The following is an 18,952-nucleotide window of genomic DNA, read 5'->3' on the forward strand; positions in this document are numbered from 1 at the left end:
AAGCTTGTAACTTCAGGTAGCTTGTGTTTGAATTCTGGAAGTTGCATTTACAAATTGTCTAAACTTATGCAACATTTTTAATCTTTTGCACCTAATCAGTGCAACTTTTGCATGGAATATGGAGGGATACTCTAGGAAATAAGTAAATAGAGCAGGAAGGAGAATCAGGAATATAGTGATGTAAAATTATTATAAACCAGTATTTTGTCTTCAACACCATGCTTCTCATTCTATATACCCTTCTTGGGTGATTATGTATAAGTCTAATTATCATATGTATTTTGATGATATTCAGATTTATAGCCCTACTCCAGATCTCTAAGATTCAGACTCTTATTTTCAATTTTAAATCTCCATTTATTAACACATTTTTTTGCCAGGAAAATATAGTAACAACATTTTTGTTTGTTTAGAAGAAAGGATCTTAGGCCATCTTATTAGCTATACCCCAAATTTCCTAGGGTGTTCACTGAGATCTCTTACTCAAGGGTAATAGAACTGAACTCTTCATTCCTATATACTGCTTGTCTGGTATCCTTTATAAATATTTTCTTTTGTGCTAGAAAATTTGGGTCCTCCTTCACTCTCCTTTATCCATTGTAGATAATTACATGCTGTGATTTGTTTGGGATTGCACATGTGATTTTTGCCAATATAACCAAAGAAAATCTCAAGATTTTTGTGAAATTTAGATGTACAAAAGAAGCACTTGTTCCATCTAGGCTTGAAATTATGAGGCTGTGAGACTGGAGTGGTTATTGCCACTTTGTCACCATGTGAGAAAAAAATGCCTAAAAATAGAGCTAAGTTGGGGGAGGCATGGCTGGGATATGGAACCAGGACAATGCATAATGGTGATGTCATTAGTGCCCCTTATCAATTTGTGCTTACATTGGGCTTCTCATTCCACTTTGGCTTGTGGCATTTTAGGTTGGGTTCTCTTTCACTTGGAACTAAGGAATTCCTGACTCACACACATGATTCTCCATCTCTATCATTTCTACTTGAGTTTAGGATTGTATTACTTCTTTCATGAATTGCTCTGAAGCCTCCCTACTGATCTCTGCTGTAAAATTTCCCATAAGTTCTGTCCTCCACACAGTTCTTAGAATGACCTACCTAACACATGAGTCTGAGCATTCCATGACCCTGTTTAAAACATTATCTGGCTACAGAATAAAGACCAATATCTTTAACCTTGTGTGTGAAGCTCTGCAAGATAAAGCCCCCACCTAACTCTATGACCTACTTTATCATCGTTTTCTCCCTCTTAATATTTGTCTACTAGAAGCACTGAACAGCTAGTACAGTTCCCTTACAAACACACTGGCAGTTTTTTATTGCCTTCACTTTACTTAAGTTCTTCTTTTGCCTAGAATACCCTTTTTCACTTTGCTTATTCATTCTCCTGTTAAGAATCAAGTTACACTTATGAAAACTTTCCTGACTCACCTCACACTCCTCAAAACTAGGTTAGGTGCTCTTCACTGATGCTTTCAGAGACCAGCCACTATTTTGTTTTGTTTTGTTTTGTTTTTTTTCCTTTAAATTTTTTTATTGTTATGTTCATCACCATACATTACATCATTAGTTTTTTAAAATAATTTTTTATTGTTATGTTAATCACCATACATTACATCATTAGTTTTTGATTCATCATTAGTTTTTGATGTAGTGTTCCATGATTCATTGTTTGTGTATAACACCCAGTGCTCCATGCAGAACGTGCCCTCCTTAATACCCATCACCAGGCCAACCCATCCTCCCACCCCCCTCCCCTCTAGAACCCTCAGTTTGTTTTTCAGAGTCCATCGTCTCTCATGGTTCGTCTCCGTATCATTGCATTTACCATATTATATTGAAAGCATGTGTTCATCTCTAATCAACCCACTTTCCTCCACCACCGTCCAACCCACCTACATATATGACTGAATGTTATTTTTCTTTGCATCTCTAGAACCTTGATAAGTTCCCGATAAATAATACCCAATAAATGTTTATTGAACAAGTGAATGTATAACAGAAAAGTACCACCTTGCTATTTGGCTCTTACATTAAAGGACTTCGTAGTTGAACAGAGACAATGGAAATATATTTTCAAAGAAAACAATATTAAAGAGAATACATATTTTAGTTAATAAAATGTAGGATCAAAATAACTCTCTCTCAGGTCCAGGAGTGAAAAACATCATTGCTGCTTTTCTTCCAACCACATCAGAAACTGATATTTAATTCTTCAGAAGAAGAGAATTAGGTACCCTGGTCCAATTTGACAGAGGTTGAATTTGTACATCAACTTAAAAACTAAGTTTACACTAATCTTCCATTACAGATGAATGTATCTTTAATATTCATCAATTAAAGTCAAAATGACACTTCTGTTTTCAATTGAGTGCATGTATTGCATTAAAATTTCCTAACACCATTATAACTTACTGACAGCCTAATGACTGCAGTATATTTCAATTTTACAAGAACAGAAAGTACAAGAGCCTATTCTAAATTGTATTTGAGATTTATCCCTTTCCATATGGCCATAGGAACTATTTTTTTCCCCTTTGGGATTTTCCTTTTTCACTTGGGATTTTCTTCCCTCTTGTATTTCTTCATTTCATTCACAGCAAAAGCCAGTGGTGTCATGGCTCTCCAGTTCTCCAAATCCCCACCCATAATACATTCAACCCTTATTCTTCATCTCAGTGTTCTTTCACTACATTGTAGATCAGTGTCCAATGTCAAAATTTGCAGGATTTCTGGGTAAGGTGAAAGAGGAAGAAACTCTGTGGTGGTTGTTCCCACGTACACACCTTTTGTCCAGTGTTACAACAACCCAACTCCAGTGCTAGATTCGTTGGGAGCATCCTCAGCTAAAGTCGTGTAGAGTGGGGGAATTAAGTCCCTATTTATTTCACATAAACTTTTCCCATTATTTCAGTTTTTATTAAGCTCGTTTTTCCAACCCTGGGTATGTTATGCACCAAGCTGGCCTAAAGGAAGAGTCTTACCAGCTCTCCATTCATGATTTTAAATTTTTTTGGACAAAATTGGTATCTGTGTGATTTTCCACAGAAGTAGAATTGCCTTACTAACTCTTCAAATGCAAGTTAAATGAGATGAGCGAGAAATGTGAAGATTATGTGGCTTTCCAATAATTTAACCATAGGAAGCAAAATTATTTAGGCATACATGTAAAGGAAAAAAGTTGAGAATGTTGCAAATACCACATATCTACTATTCAAAAAGAAACTGTCATTGAATAATACCTACTGAAGAGATCGAATCTTTCCTTTTTACAGTAAACAGTATATTATTGCAAAATATCTCTCACAATGTATACCCTTTTCCTAAACTGATAAAATATAATACACTGCCTTAAATAATATTCATTTATCAGAACCACTTGATAAATATCTCTATTATTTTGTGAAAAACTATAGAGGAAAAATTCCCTATATAAGCTGGTTAACAATTTCTTTAGTGAAGCAACATTTCCTACTAAATTCTCTTAAGATGCTGTTTTCAAGTTATCTTTCTCTTATACAATTTTCTTTCTTACACAAATTTATTATGAATTAATAGTGCAGGTAGCTTTAAGTAGAATTTTTTAAAAATGCTATGATAAACACCCTAAAACTATTCTTTCAGTAATTTTCTACTTAATAGTAAAGGGACCATAGCTCTTAAAATTTAGCTGGGAAAAAAAACAAAACCACACATTCTCGTCCAGACTGATTTAATCTTATTCAAAGATGACTGGTTACCTGGGCATAAGAGATGAGGATTATGAGGATTTGAGGAACAAGGAAGGGATCACAAACAAACAAAAGATATTTTTTCTCTATCCTCTTCTTAGCTAATAAATATTCAGGAGAATAAAAAACAATACAAATTCCATCTTCATGAAACTAGTGACCACATCACTAGTTTCTAGGATTTAAGTATTCCAGTAAACCATAGGTTTTTTTTTTTTTAAGTACTCAAATATATGTATTTTTGTTGGTGTAAATATGATTATTTTGTCAATTTGAAACCTTATTTTTTAAAAAGATTTTTATTTATTTATTTGACAGAGAGTGAGAACACAAATAGGCAGAGAGGCAGGCAGAGGGAGCGGGAGAAGCAGACTCCCTGCCGAGCAGAGAGCCCGATGTGGGGCTTGATCCCAGAACCCTGAGATCATGACCTGAGCTGAAGGCAGACGCTTAACCGACTGAGCCATGCAGGTGCCCCTAAAACCTTATTTCTTAATCATTTATATCTGAAACTCAAAATCAATTACTCCATTATGTGTACAAAATGGGAACTAATGGACAGTCTCAATCCTAGACAGGTTTGTGCTTTCTAGGATCACAGTAAGCAACTACGTTATGTTATGGCGAAGTTTAAATTTCAGTAATTCTGGGGCGCCTGGGTGGCTCAGTCTGTTAAGTGTCTGCCTTCGGCTCAGGTCGTGATCCCAGGGTCCTGGGATGGAGCCCAGCATTGGGCTCCCTGCTCAGCTGGGAGTCTGCTTCTCCCTCTGCCCCTCACCCTGCTCTTGTGCTCTCTCTCTTAAATCAATCAATAAAATCTTTAAAAAAAATTGCAGTAATTCTTATTCTTATTCAAGTATTTTCTAAACATATGGAATATGATCATATAATATTATAGTTTATACATGTAACATCAGAAACTTCACCTGTATATGAAGAATTTAAAGATGAAGAATTTAAAGATGAACAAAAATAAATACCTTTACTGAAATAATATCTGGAGGTTTTGTCAATAAATACATTGTAGTCTGTAGTCATTATGACTTGGTCAGAAAAATGAAAACCTCTCCAAGTGTTTTGTACAGGGAAGGATTAAAGTAGGAAATTGGAAGCTAGTAAAACTATTGGAGGACTATAAATGCAAAGCTCAAGAAAGCCACAATAGTTCCAGGAAATCATGAAATAGAGGAAGAGCTGGAAACAACCAAAATGGCTCATACCAACTGTCCACACTGCTGAAATGAGCTATTTGTAGAATTACATTAAACTGCAAAAGGATTCTCAGATGTTACTGGCAATGCTCCATGTGAATTCTCCTCCTTAAGTTTCATGCACAAATTAAATAACATTTTAATAAATATAGCTGTCTTATTTGAGTAAGGAAGGACCAGAGAAATTGAAGATAAATTTTATATGAGAAAAACAATCAGTTAAAAGCAGAAAAATTGGAAGTGTAAGGGGTAAACATCCAAAAACATATTACAACATAGCATAAAAACTTTCAATTAAAACAGTAAGTAAATATCATCCCTAAACTCTAATTTTACATGTATCCTGAAAATCAATAGTTCTCAAACTTAATTGCACATTGGAATCATTTGGATGCTTTTCCAAAAATGCCAATGCCTATGCCCACGAGGAGGCTTGTATTTATTTTATCTAAGAGGAGCACAGACATTAGCATTTTGTCAAATATTCACGAATGACTCTTCATGCACTCACACGTGAAAATTTGCTTTAGAGAAACTCTGAAACATATTTACAAGGAAATGTGTACAGAAATGCTTACAGTAGCTTGTTGAAAAATCTGGCATATTGGAAGCAGCTTAAGTGTCTTTCTAAAAGGCATCAGGCTCAAATATGTCATAGCTTATCCCTCTCAAACCTTCTAGAACAGATAATCTGATGCTATTTAAACTACCTCAGGATTAAGACAAATGTATTTATTTGCATGGATATTAAAGATCATCAAAATAAATTCCGTCAAACATAAAGGCTGTTTACATGTTATATGTTCCTACCTGAGTTTATAGAAAAGCATATTTTTATATTTATAAGCACAAAATATTTCTGGAATTAAAAAAAAAAATCTGTGCCCATTGGTAGCCTTTGGAGAATGAGCTTCAGAAAGAGGTTTGTTTTTCACTTTATACCCTTTCATTTTCATGCAATGTGCATTTTTTTATCATGATACATGTAATTTTTTCAATAAAAACAGTATTAAAAAATAAATGTTAGAATTCTGAGAACAGGGGTTAAACTTAAGTGACCATCAACTTAATATAGACCTCTAGATGAATAAGATGTTATCTATAAACCTAATGGTAACAAATCAAACACCTGTAATGGGTATGCAAAAAATAGAACGGAATCCAAGTATATCATTAAAGAAAGCCAGCAAACCATGAGAGAAAAGACCAAGAGACGAAAGGGACAGAGAATAACTACAAAAACAAGTAACAAAATGGCAATAAGTATATACCTATCATTAATTACTTCGAATAGAAATGGGTTAGACACTTCAATCAAAAAACACAGGGTGACAGAATGGATAAAACAAACAAACAAGATCCAGGGATGCCTGGGTGGCTCAGTTGGTTAAGCATCTGCCTTCGGCTCAGGTCATGATCCACGGTCCTGGGATCAAGCCCTGCATAGGGCTCCCTGCTCAGTGGGGAGCCTGCTTCTCCCTCTCCATTTGACCCTCCCCCCTGCTCATGCTCTTCCTCTCTCTCTCAAATGAATAAATAAAAAACAAACAAGCAAACAAGATCCATCTATATGGTGCATACAAGAGACTCATTTCAGACCTAAAGACAGATGTAGATTAAAAGTGAAGGGAGGGAAAACCATTTATCATGCAAATGGAAGTGAAAAGAAAGCCTGGGTAGCAATACTTATATCAGGCAAAACAGACTGTAAAACAAAGACTATAACAAGAGACAAACCTAATCATAAGGGAGCAACACAACAAGCAGATATAACAATTGTAAATATTTATGTACTCAACATGGAAACACCCCAATACATAAAGCAACTAAAAACAAACATAAAGGAAGTAATTGATAGTAATACAAGATAGTAGGAGACTTTAACACCCTTATCAATAGATAGATTATCCAAACAGAAAATCAACAAGGAAACAGTGGCTTTAAATGACACATTAGACCAGATGGATTTAACAAATATATTCAGAACATTCCATTCTAAAACAGCAGAACATATATTCTTTTCAAGTGCACATGGAACATTCTCCTGAATAGATCACATATTAGGCCACAAAACAAGTCTCAACAAATTAAAAAAAATCGAAGTCATACTATGCATAGTTTCTAACCACAAAACTATGAAACTAGAAATCAACTGCAAGAAAAAATCTGGAAAGACCACAATTACATGGAGGTTAAATAACATGCTACTAAACAATGAATGGGCCAAGAAATCCAAGAGGAAATTAAGAAATACATGGAGACAAATGAACATGAAAACACAATAGTCCAAAATCTTTGGGATGCAGCAAAATTTATTCTAAAAGGGAAGCTATAGCAATTGAGGCCTACCTCAAGAAGAAAAAAAAAAAAAAAATCTCAACCTAACAAAACACCTAAAGGAGCTAGAAAAAGAACAAACAAAACCTAAAACCAATAGAAGGTAGGAAATAATAAAGATTAGAGCAGAAACAAATAAAATAGATACTAAAAAAAATAGAAAAGATCAATAAATCCAGGAGTTGGTTCTTTGAAAAGATCAATGAAATTGATTAACCTGTAGCCAGATTCATCAAAAGGGAAAGAAAGAAAGGACTCAAATAAACAGAATCAGAAATGAAAGAGGAGAGATCACAACCGACACCACAGAAATACAAAGGATTTTAAGAGAATATTATGAAAAATTATATGCCAAAATATCAGACAACCTAGAAGAAATGGATACATTCCTAGAAATATATAGCCTTTCAAAACTGAATCAGGAAGAAATAGAGAATTTGAACAGACTGATTACCAGCAATAAAATTGAATCAGTAATCAAAATCTCTCAACACAAAAGTCCAGGACCATGTGGCTTCACAGATGAATTCTATGAAACATCTAAAGAAGAATTAAGACCTATTCTTATCAAACTAGTTTAAAAAATAGAAGAGGAAGGAAAGCTTCCAAATTCATTCTATGAGGCCAGCATTACCCCAATACCAAAACCAGATAAAGACATTACCAAAAAACCCCAGAAGTACAGGCCAATATCTCTGATGAACATTGATGCAAAAAATCCTCAACAAAATGTTAGCAAACCAAATCGAACAATACATAAAAAAAAGTCATTCACCATGATTAAATGGGATTTATTCCTGGGTTGCAAGCATGGTTCAATATTTGCAAATCAATCAAAGTGATACATCACATCAACAAGAGAAGGGATAAAAACCATATGATCATTTCAATAGCTGCAGAAAATGCATTTGACAAAGTACCGGCATCCATTCATTATAAAAATCCTCAACAAAGTAGGTGTAGAGGGAACATAATAAGAGCTATATATGAAAAACTCATGCTAACATCAAACTCAGTGATGAAAAACTGAGAGCTTTTCTCCTAAGATCGGGAGCAGACAAGGAAGTCCACTCTCACCACTTTTGTTCGGCTGGCCAAAAATACAAAATATTTTTGTACATTCCTGCACAAATGAACAAGAGATTGTAAGATTGACTTTTGATATATTTTTGCTTATATATAATTTATAGTTATTTAGCCTTTCGGAATTTCTTTATTACTATTTCTTTTGGAAAAAGCCAATAATTGCATTAAATTTTCAGAATTTATAAAACGGCAAAATGATCCTTTTTGGTAAAAGATATAGTTCATTATTGTTTAGGTAGTTTATATTTCTTCTTTCATGCATTAACAGTTTTATATAATATCCATACTTAGTTTTAAATATAGGAGGAGATTTATTGTGGTTTTAAGTTACATTGTACTACTAAGGTTTTATCATGAACTCTATTAATCATAGATCAAATTCCTCCTCATGAGAATTAGCCACTCAGTCTCTTAATGAGGTGAGCAGCAAATCTAACCTCAAAAGGAATCAAATTTCTTTTGCCTTGAGATATCTACAAATCTATGTCATTCTCTTGCACAGAGCCCTAGGATATTTTACAAAAGACAAATATAGATCAACAGACGATTAAATGTAAAATCCAATAGTTTCACTGACTTAGAATTTTGAAGGACATACATATATCAACTAAACACAATCATGTCATAGAAACAAGAAAGCAGGCTGGAGCACTGATGTTAATTATATCTTTTAAAACCAATCTTCAAAATAAATGGCATTAAATGGTGATAAATTTCTTCATCAATTTGATATGTTCTTCATTTTGAAAACTAACATAAGGCAAGAAATGTTGTTAAAACCAAAATATCAGGAAATTACTTCATCTGAAAACAGCATCTGACAACAAAAATGAGGTGATACCCTGGATAGCTGTTATTGTGCTTTTAATGTGTGTTGGATAGAAATTATTTCAGTCACATATTTCCACCCTTTTGAACACTTGGCCAACCTGTCTTCACTGTTACACATTTAAGCCAAAAAAAAAAAAAATCTGTGGAATAAGAAGTATATTCATAAAGAGTTAATTACGTTCCATAGACTCCTAATTATTCTCCATGCCTTAACTGGTTTTCCCACTAGGTACAATTTCCATTTTAAAGTACCCTATATATGCTGAATACTCCTTTAGTCCCCATGCCTAACAATTAAATCCAAATATAGTGGCTTGGGATTAAAGATCTCCCATACATAGCATGATCATGCTGGTTGTGCTTGAGCTAGTCCAGGTTTATACTTGTTCTGGCATAATTAATTATAGTACCCTATTCAGTCTTGAAACTGTTCTGTTTCAGAATATCTAGCCATCCTCTCTATAATCAAATTCCAGCCACCTTTCCCAATCATATCTTACACTAATGTGCATTTTATGCATCTCATTCTCAATCCAAAGTAAATTGCTTTGTTGTTCCCTGTGTATTTGTCTCTTTTCTTGTGCCTCTGTTTATACAGTTCTCTTGTCCCCTCTAAAATGATCTTCATCCCCGATTGCTTTTGTCTCTCCTTCAGTGTTCACCTTAGATGTCACCACTTGCACAACACTTTCCTGATTCCCACTTAAAGGCCATCTCTTCTTTCTCTAATTTGTATAGTAGTTTACCTAGATCCATTTCACAGTACAATTTTCCATCTTAACTTGAGGTTATTTAATAAACATCTGATCTCCACTGCTTGATTCAATGTTCCTTCAAGGCAGAATTAGTACATTACTATTTTATCATTCATAGTGCCTAACATCTAGGAAGTGCTCAACAAATATTGGAGAATAAATGAAAAATTAAAGTCATATATTATGGTACATTTAGAAGTGTTTATATTTCTAAAATAATTAACGTTAATCAGTGTAAAGGAACTGCGAAAAAGAAAATCAGTGTAAAGGAACTGTGAAAAAGAAAATCAATGTAAAGGAACTGTGAAAAAGAAAATAAAATTTAACCATATTGAAGATTGTATTAATTAGATTTTTATCTCTTAAATTAATGGGGATTTGACCTTATAATTCATATGGCGTAACTAAATAATTCAGAATTTTGAAACTCATATCCTTTAAGATTGTAAGGCTTTTGAAAAATACCTCAATACCATTATATTGTGTTAGTTTTAATTTTCCCTGCCTACTGATTTTTAACCACTAAATTCCACGCCTGCATGATTAAATTCAACAGCTTTCTATAGATAACTTACAACACAGTTTGAAGTCCTGCATCAGTCTTAGGAATCTTTTGATATTCTTTTAGTTCATTTATATGTATTTCCAAAGTTGTTTTACAAAGAAAATGCTGTAATAGTGTTTATAAATTTAACAAAAATAAAAAAGCAGCAAAACTCCATCTCTAGGAAAAGAAAGCAATTGGTATTTAAGAAAAATTGCTTTGTTTTTTCATTCTAACATTTCTTTACCATTAAAAGGTTAATGTCACTGTAGGTCATATATTTGGAAATGAAATAGAAATGCCATCATTATTTTCTAAAATGTGAATAGTAATTTTTAAAAGTAGGAATGAAATCCCAGTAAAGAGAGGATTGTAGTGGATTATTTTACAATATTTTTAAGGCTATAAAAGTAAAAATATTTTTAAAAATACATAAATATATTATATATAAATATAAATACACATTATATACATATGTATTAAATATATTTAAATGCTAACACAGAAGTTAATGTTAAGTAAATTGAGAAAACATTGTGATGAATTATGTTGTCTTTAGCTATCTTATAAAATGTACAAGACAAATCATTATATTAACATTACCTTGTGAAGTCATTTCCTTATTGGCTCCTCCTAGGAAGTTTTAAATTAAAAAAAAAAATCTAATTGTCAACTCATGTCCTGAACACAAATGTAGATATATTTTAGGTTTAAATGTTAAGGTGTTTTGAATATAACTGGCAATAGAAAATGTTTCCTGAGCTATCAAAAGGGCCCCTTTCCCTTACCTTGAAACCTACTGTCTTAGGGACTGCCAAACAAACCCAACTTTGTAAGGTTCATTCTTAAACCAGGTTTCCTCAAATCTTGCACTTTAAAAACTGCTCAGGCTAGAGTCTATACTCTAGACCTGGGATGGTGGCAGTAAATCCACTGACTCTTAAAGTCAAAGAATATCGGAAAAGTAAGAAATCAGATCTTTTGGATTCTAACTTACTGAGTTTTTTTGTTTGCTTGTTTTTCTACATCCAAAGACTTTCTTACACTATAGAGTCTGAAGAAAACTACATATAAAGTCAGAGGGAAACTATCATTAAAGTCAGAGGGAAATATTTTGTATTTAAGTAAAAGCAAGCCTGTAAAAGTCAAGGGATTTGATAATAAAAACCCCTTGGCCCTAGATTAATGAACAAGTATCTACTGAAAAGGTGTATTGTGATAAGATGCATAATGAGATTCAGAGTGAAAAAAGATGCAGTCTATTCAAGTGATTCAGCTGTTCCAATGTTACATGGCATCAGGGACAGCAGATGAAAGGGAGTACAATCCTTGGTTCTTGGCCTGTCATTTTGCCAAAGTGATTGGGCCTCTGGATTTTTTAAAGGCTAGCTTTTGTGTACTCTAAATGCTTCAGCAGACATGGACATAGGGTGAATATTAATGTGACTTTAGTTGTAACCAAAATGTGATCAAGTGATGCTATACAAACATGATTACTTTACAAGAAATCCTTAACAGCATCACTGATAATATAGATCTGAAGATTTTACAAGTTTATTTTTTTAAGATTTTATTTATTTATTTATTTATTTGAGAGAGAGAGAGTGCATATGTGAGCAGGGTGAGGGGCAGAACGGGAGGGAGAGGAAGAGAGAGAATCCCAAGCAGACTCTGCACTGAGTGCAGAGCCCGATGTAGGGCTTGATCTCACAACCCTAAGATTATGACCTGAGCTGAAACCAAGAGTCAGATACATAACCGACTGAGCCACCCAGGCACCCCTGAGGATTTTACAAGCTTAAAAATTCATGGCCAAAAGTTAATGTTTCAATTTATTTTAAATTTCTTATGCAATAAACTGATATTTTCTAAATCCTTCACAAATCATATTCTATAAATATTTAGTCTTTTTATACCATGGAATTTCAATCTTGCATGTCAATGTATGATTAGAGGAACAAAAGATATACTCCAAAGACCTTTAGAAAAAACTATTAAATTTAACCAGTATTGTTCTGATAAAAAATGAAATTTTAAAATAACAAAATTAATTATGGGTGGTGGTTAGCAAGGTATTATTTATATTTCAAATATATACTCTTTATATGGTCTCTACAAATATTCTGAATACTCTTTTTGATTAGTAAGCTTCCTTTCTGCTTGAATGATTTCATGTTTTCCTCACACAGGCTACTGATCTTCCATGGTAAGCCATGATTTCTTTTACTTTATTTTTTCCAGCTCTTTTGGAAAGCCTTCCCTTTTTCATCCTTTTCTTTACCTTAGCCCTGCCTTTTTATACACAAAACCAATCAGCTATTTGAAGTACAAATCAATTTCTATTACATAGTCTTCACTGGTGACTCAAATTTAATTTAATTCAACAGTATTTGTTGTGCATATTATATCATTTATTGTCTAATTATATCCAAATTAGCACTTCATTTTGTACCATCTTGCAGTGTACTGTAATTCTTTTTGTACATATATATCTTCTTTCCAAATAAGATTATAAAGATTTAGAAGTTGGGGATTTAATTAATAGCAAAACATGCATGGTTTCTTATATGTGTTTTATATTTACAAATGTGTTTGTTATGTGACAGGCAATTTGTTTTACACTAGAGGTGGTTCTCTAAGACTCCGTTCTGTGCATTGGGTAAATTTCTAAAACGTACTAAAGATTGTACTTTCTTAGAAAATTTACTTAAGTGGTGAGAGCAAAATGGTAGAATAGGAGCTACAGTTATTGTCCTCCCACAAAAAACAATAATTAGATATCCAAGAACAAAATAGGCCTGGGAGGGCTCAAGAGTTTAATTAACAACCTGCAGCAACACAGTGGAGCAAAAAGTGGAGAATAGCCCGAAAGGATCGCTGTTGTTATCAGCATAGCTGAGATGTTTGGAGAGGGCTGGGAGCAAAGAAAAGCAAGGACTATCAGGAGCAGCCACGCAGTGGGTACCACTGTGGTCCTCAGTGGACTGCTCTGTGGGGGAACCTGGCAGCCCTTGTCACTGAGGACCTCAACAGCCTCCACCACAGTTGTGGATTCCCCACAGCTCTCTCAGTGGAGGACTCTGTAGTGTTCATTGACATGGACTGCAGTAGCCTGCTTCAGAGAAGACACTGGCAGCTTTCGCCACTGAGATAACCAATAGAAATGTTGCTGCAGACCCCTGGAGTGGGAGCTGCTACTGTCGCTCTTCCCCCCAAGAAGCACTTTGCACTGCCCTGGGACCAGGGCTACCCACTTCCTTCCAACCCAATGCAACTTCTGTAGCCTAGAATTATAGCCACTCCACATGCACCTGAACTCTGGACACTGGCTCCATGGTCACCCCATGAGTGCCACTCTTTGGTCCCTGGAGCCCTAGGCCCAGGGGTGGTGGCCTGCTTCTCAAACCCCAGAGGTGGTGTTGCTCAACATGTGCCCATACCGGGGACCCCATTCTGCCACTGCTCTACAAGTTCCTGTGCCTCATACCCCATTACCAACACTGCAGAAAAGACACCTGTGCATCAGACACTAGTGTCACTACCACTGTGAGCGTGCCCATAGGCTGGACCCAGTACCAAGAGGGATCCCCTTGGAAGTAACAAAGACTGGGGCAGAAATAAATAAAATAAAGAGTAGAAAAATGATAGAAAAGACCAATAAAAGTAGAAGTTTTTTTTTTTTTAAGGATAAAATTGACAAACCTTCCACTAGACTTACTAAGAAAAAAGAAAACTCAGAAGTATAAAATGAGATATGAAAGAGGAGACATTATGCCTGATACCACAGAAATACAGTCAAAAGAGACTACTAAGAACAATTATACACCAACAAATTGGATAATGTAGAAGAAATGGATGAATTCCTAGAAACATACTATCTACCAAGATTGAATCATGAAGATATAAAATTTGAACAGACTAATAATGAGTAAGGAGATTGAATCAGTAATCAAAATTCTCCCAACACAGAAATCCCAGGACCAGATGGCTTCCCAGGTGAATCTGCCAAACACTTATAGAAGAATTAGCACCAATGCTTCTCAAACTCTTGCCAAAAATGGAAGAGGAGGGAACACTTCCAAACTCATTTTACAAGCATTACCTTGATATCAGAACCAAACAAGGACTCTGCAATGAAAGAAAATTACAGGCCAATATCTTGGTAAACATAGATACAAAAATCCTCAATGAAATACTAGCAAACTGAATGAAACAGCACACTGAAAGGGTCATACAATACCACAATCAAGTGGGACTTATCCCTGGGATGAAAGAATGGTTCAACATATGCAAATAAATTAATATGATACAACATATTAACAGAACAAAGGATAAAAATCATATGATCATTTCAATAAATGCAGAAAAGGCATTTAACAAAATGAGATTTTTTTTTCATGTTAAAAACTCTCAATAAATCAGGTGTAGAAACAACCTACCTCTCACATAATAAAGGCCATATAAGACAAGTCCCCAGGTAACATCATACTCAATGATGAAAAACTGGAAGTTTTATTTTCTAAGATCAGAAACAAGGAAAGATGTCCATTCTCTCCACTTCTACTCAACATAGTACTGGAAGTCCCAGCCAGAGTAATTAGGCAAGAAAATAATGTAAAAGGCATTCACATTGGAAAAGAATAAGTAAGATTATCTTTTCAGATGATATGATTGTATACATAAAGGTCACACACACATGCACACAAACTGTTAGAACTAATTTAAAAATTCAGCAAAGTTATGGGATACAAAATCAACATACAAAAATTATTTGTCTCTGTATACTATCAGTGGGCAATCTGAAAAGGACATTGAGAAAACAATCGTAATCTAAAATAATCAAAAAGAATAAAACACTTAGGAATAAATTTAACCAAGGAGGTGAAAGATTTGTCTACTGAACACTATAAAATGTTACTGAAAGAAATTAAGGAAAACAAATGAATGGAAAGACAACCAAATTCATGGGTTAGAAGAATTAACATTATTGAAATGTGCATTTGATTCAATCTGCAGAGGATAATGATCTACAGATTCATGCAGTTTTTTGTCAAATTCCAATGACATTTTTTCACAGAAAAAGAAAAAAACAATCCAAAATTCATAGGAACCACAAATAAGCCCTAATAGCCAAAGTCATCTGGAAAATTATATACCAACATATTAACAGAATACCTCACACTTCCTGATTTTAAAACATATTACAAAGCTACAGTCACCAAAACAGTATGGTAGTGGCATAAGGACAGATATACAAGAAAATGGAACAGAATAAAGAGCCCATGCATATACAGTCAACTGACCTTCAACCAGGGTGCCAAGAGTACACAATGGAAAAAGGACAGAGTTCACCAAATGGTGTTGAGAAAAGTGGATAGCCACATGCCACAGAATGAAATTAGATTATTATACCATATGCAAAAATAAAGTCCAAATGGATTAAAGATTCAAATATAAGACCTGAAATTATAAAACTCCTAGAAGAAAATATGCAGGAAAACTTGACAGTCTTCTTGGAAATGAATTCATGAATTTAACACCAAAAGCATAGGCAACAAAAGCAAAAATAAACAAATGCAACTACATCTAACTAAAAAGTTTCTGTACAACAAAGGAAACAATCAATGAAATGAAAATGCAACCTATGGAATGGAAGAAAATATTTGCAAACCATATATCTGATAAGGGGTTAATACTTAAGTATAGAAGGAAATCATTCAACTCAACAACAAAAATAAATAATCCAATGAAAAAATGTTCAAAGTACATGATTCTACATTTTTCCAAAGAAGGCATACAAATGGCCAATAGGTATATGAAAAGATGATTAGCATTACAAATCACTAGGGAAATTCAAATCAAAACCACAATGAGATATCTCCTCATATTGCTTATGATGACTATTATCAAAAGTCAAAGGAGGGGCACCTGAATAGATCATTTGGTTAAGCATCCATCTCTTGATTTTGGCTCAGATCATGATCTCAGGGTCGTGAGATCAAGCCCGGTGTTGGGCTCTGTGCTGGTTCCTGTGTTGGGTGTGAAGCCTGCTTAAGATTTTCTCTCTCCCTCCCCCACCATCCTCTCTAAAAAACAATAAAGTCAAAAGATAAGTGTTGGCAAGGATGTGCAGTAAAGAGAACCATTGTACACTATTGGTGGGAATATAAACTAGTACACCCATTATAGAAAAAGAGTACAGAGGTTCCTCAAAAAATTAAAAATAGAACTACCATATGATCTATCAATCCTACTTCTGGATATATATCCAAGGGACATTAATCAGTATCTTGAAGAGATATTTGCAGTCTCATGTTCATTGCAGCATTATTCACAGTAATCAAGTTATGGAAACAACCTCAGTGTCCATTGACAGATGACTAGATAAAGAAAATGTGAAATATATATATAGATACATCTGTATATACAATAGAATATTATTCAGCCTTAAAAAAGATAGTAGTCCTATCATTTGCTACAACATAGATGAACCTTGAGGAATTACAACAAGTGAAATAAGCCCATCACAGAAAGACAAATATTGTTTGATCTCATTTATATATGGAATCTAAAAAAAGGTCAAACTCATAGTAACAGGGGTAGAATATTGGTTACCAGGAGTTGGAGGGTATATAAAAAGTGGAGATGTTGGTCAAGGGTAGAAAATTTCAGTTCTAAGATTAATAAGTTCTCAAGACGTAATGTATAGCATCGTGACTATAGTTAATATATTGTATACTTGAAATTTGCTAGAAGAGCTCCCTCCTCTCGAGCTTCTCCCCGGGGCGGCCGCGCGGGAGGGAGGCCGAGACGGCAGATGAGATCGCCAAAGCACAGGCCGCACGGCCTGGTGGCAACACGATCTTCGGGAAGATCATTCGCAAGGAAATCCCAGCCAAAATCATTTTTGAGGGTGACCAGTGTCTTGCTTTCCATGACATTTTCCCTCAAGCACCAACTCATTTTCTGGTGGTACCCAAGAAACCTATATCTCAGATTTCTGTAGCAGAAGAAGATGAACGTCTTCTTGGACATTTAATGATTGTTGGCAAGAAATGTGCTGCTGATCTGGGCCTGAAGAAGGATTATCGAATGGTGGTGAATGAAGGTTCAGATGGGGGACAGTCTGTCTATCATGTTCATCTCCATGTTCTTGGAGGTCGGCAGATGAATTGGCCTCCTGGTTAAGCATGTTTTAGGGATAATTTTCCCTTCTCTGGGCAATGGTCAATATTTCCCAGTTCCAGTATGTTAAACAGTATACTTACTTTTGTCTGTGTATGGAGAGATTGAGGAAATAATTTTTAAAACCCATACAAAATAAAAGACAATGTTGCATGGTTTACAGTCAAAAAAAAGAAATTTGCTAGAAGAGTAGATCTCATGTTCTCCCCCAACACACACACACACGGAAGTAACTATGCAAGGTGATGGATATGTTGATTAGCTTGATTGTGGTAATCATTTCACAATATATACATATATCAAAACACCACATTGCACACCTTGAATATATATAATATTTGTCAATCACACCTTAATGAAGCTGGAAAAAAAAGAATTTACTTAGCATTCCTGTATGGCCTGCTACACAGAAAAGCGATTCTCTAACTGGAGGTCTATTGAAAATCTAAATATCAACGACTTTGTAATTTTTCAGAAAGAAAGATATGTTATGCCTACAGAAGACATGACTTATCTAAATTTCTATGGATATGCATTTTTAGCATGCCTGCCAGCTGCACTTTATGCTCACTAAAGTTTAGAGAGTTGTTACAAAGGGAATTCAATGAATTGAATTTCTTAGAAACTCTTTAGGTTATTAAAGCAATTGAAAATGAAGCATGCAACAATTTTGCTATTTTTTGGTAGGTATAAAGTAATATACTAATAATTTATATTTGTAAAGTGCTTTATAGTTATATATCATATATTAAAATATTTATATACATATTTTAAAATTGAATCTTTTAACCCTAAAAACATAGTTTAACTTTTATACTGTATTCATGAAGTAGAACATAGAAAGAATAACTACCAGCTAATTAGAATAAATATTCAAATGTATGACAGTTTATCTGATCATCTAAGGGCAAATAAAACAAATATTCAGCTAACGGCCCAAATATGTATTATAAGTAAATGCCAAATGAGTCTGATTTTATCTAAAATGCAGTATATGAATATTTGTCAAATGTGGACATTGTTCCTAGGTTCAGAACAACTGTTTTAGTAAAACAAAATTTCAATGGATCAGATAATATCAGATGTTAAAGGTTAATCAAGAAGGAACAGTTTGAAGTCAGTTTTTGAGAACATTTTGGCATCACTTTATGAAGATAAGATCCAAAACATTTTTTTAAATAAGGAAACTCATAGTCTTCCTCAGGAAGGATAAGTCAGAATGTGTGTGATGCATAGCTGATATATCTTCAA

At 34.2% G+C, this 18,952-nt stretch overlaps 1 protein-coding gene across 1 annotated transcript in view; it reads left to right on the top strand.

Annotated features, from left to right (window-relative positions):
* Window positions 1-17,858, top strand: part of LOC113920334 (histidine triad nucleotide-binding protein 1-like) — a 135,265-nt gene extending 117,407 nt beyond the window's left edge. The window contains exon 3 of the mRNA XM_035726851.1: window positions 17,270-17,858. Coding sequence (XP_035582744.1) covers window positions 17,270-17,704 — 435 coding nt within the window. The 3' untranslated portion in view covers window positions 17,705-17,858. The remainder of the gene's footprint in view (window positions 1-17,269) is intronic.
* The last annotated feature ends 1,094 nt before the right edge of the window (window positions 17,859-18,952 follow it).

This window comes from Zalophus californianus, chromosome 3 (genome assembly GCF_009762305.2).
Source record: "Zalophus californianus isolate mZalCal1 chromosome 3, mZalCal1.pri.v2, whole genome shotgun sequence".
Classification (NCBI taxonomy): domain Eukaryota; kingdom Metazoa; phylum Chordata; class Mammalia; order Carnivora; family Otariidae; genus Zalophus; species Zalophus californianus.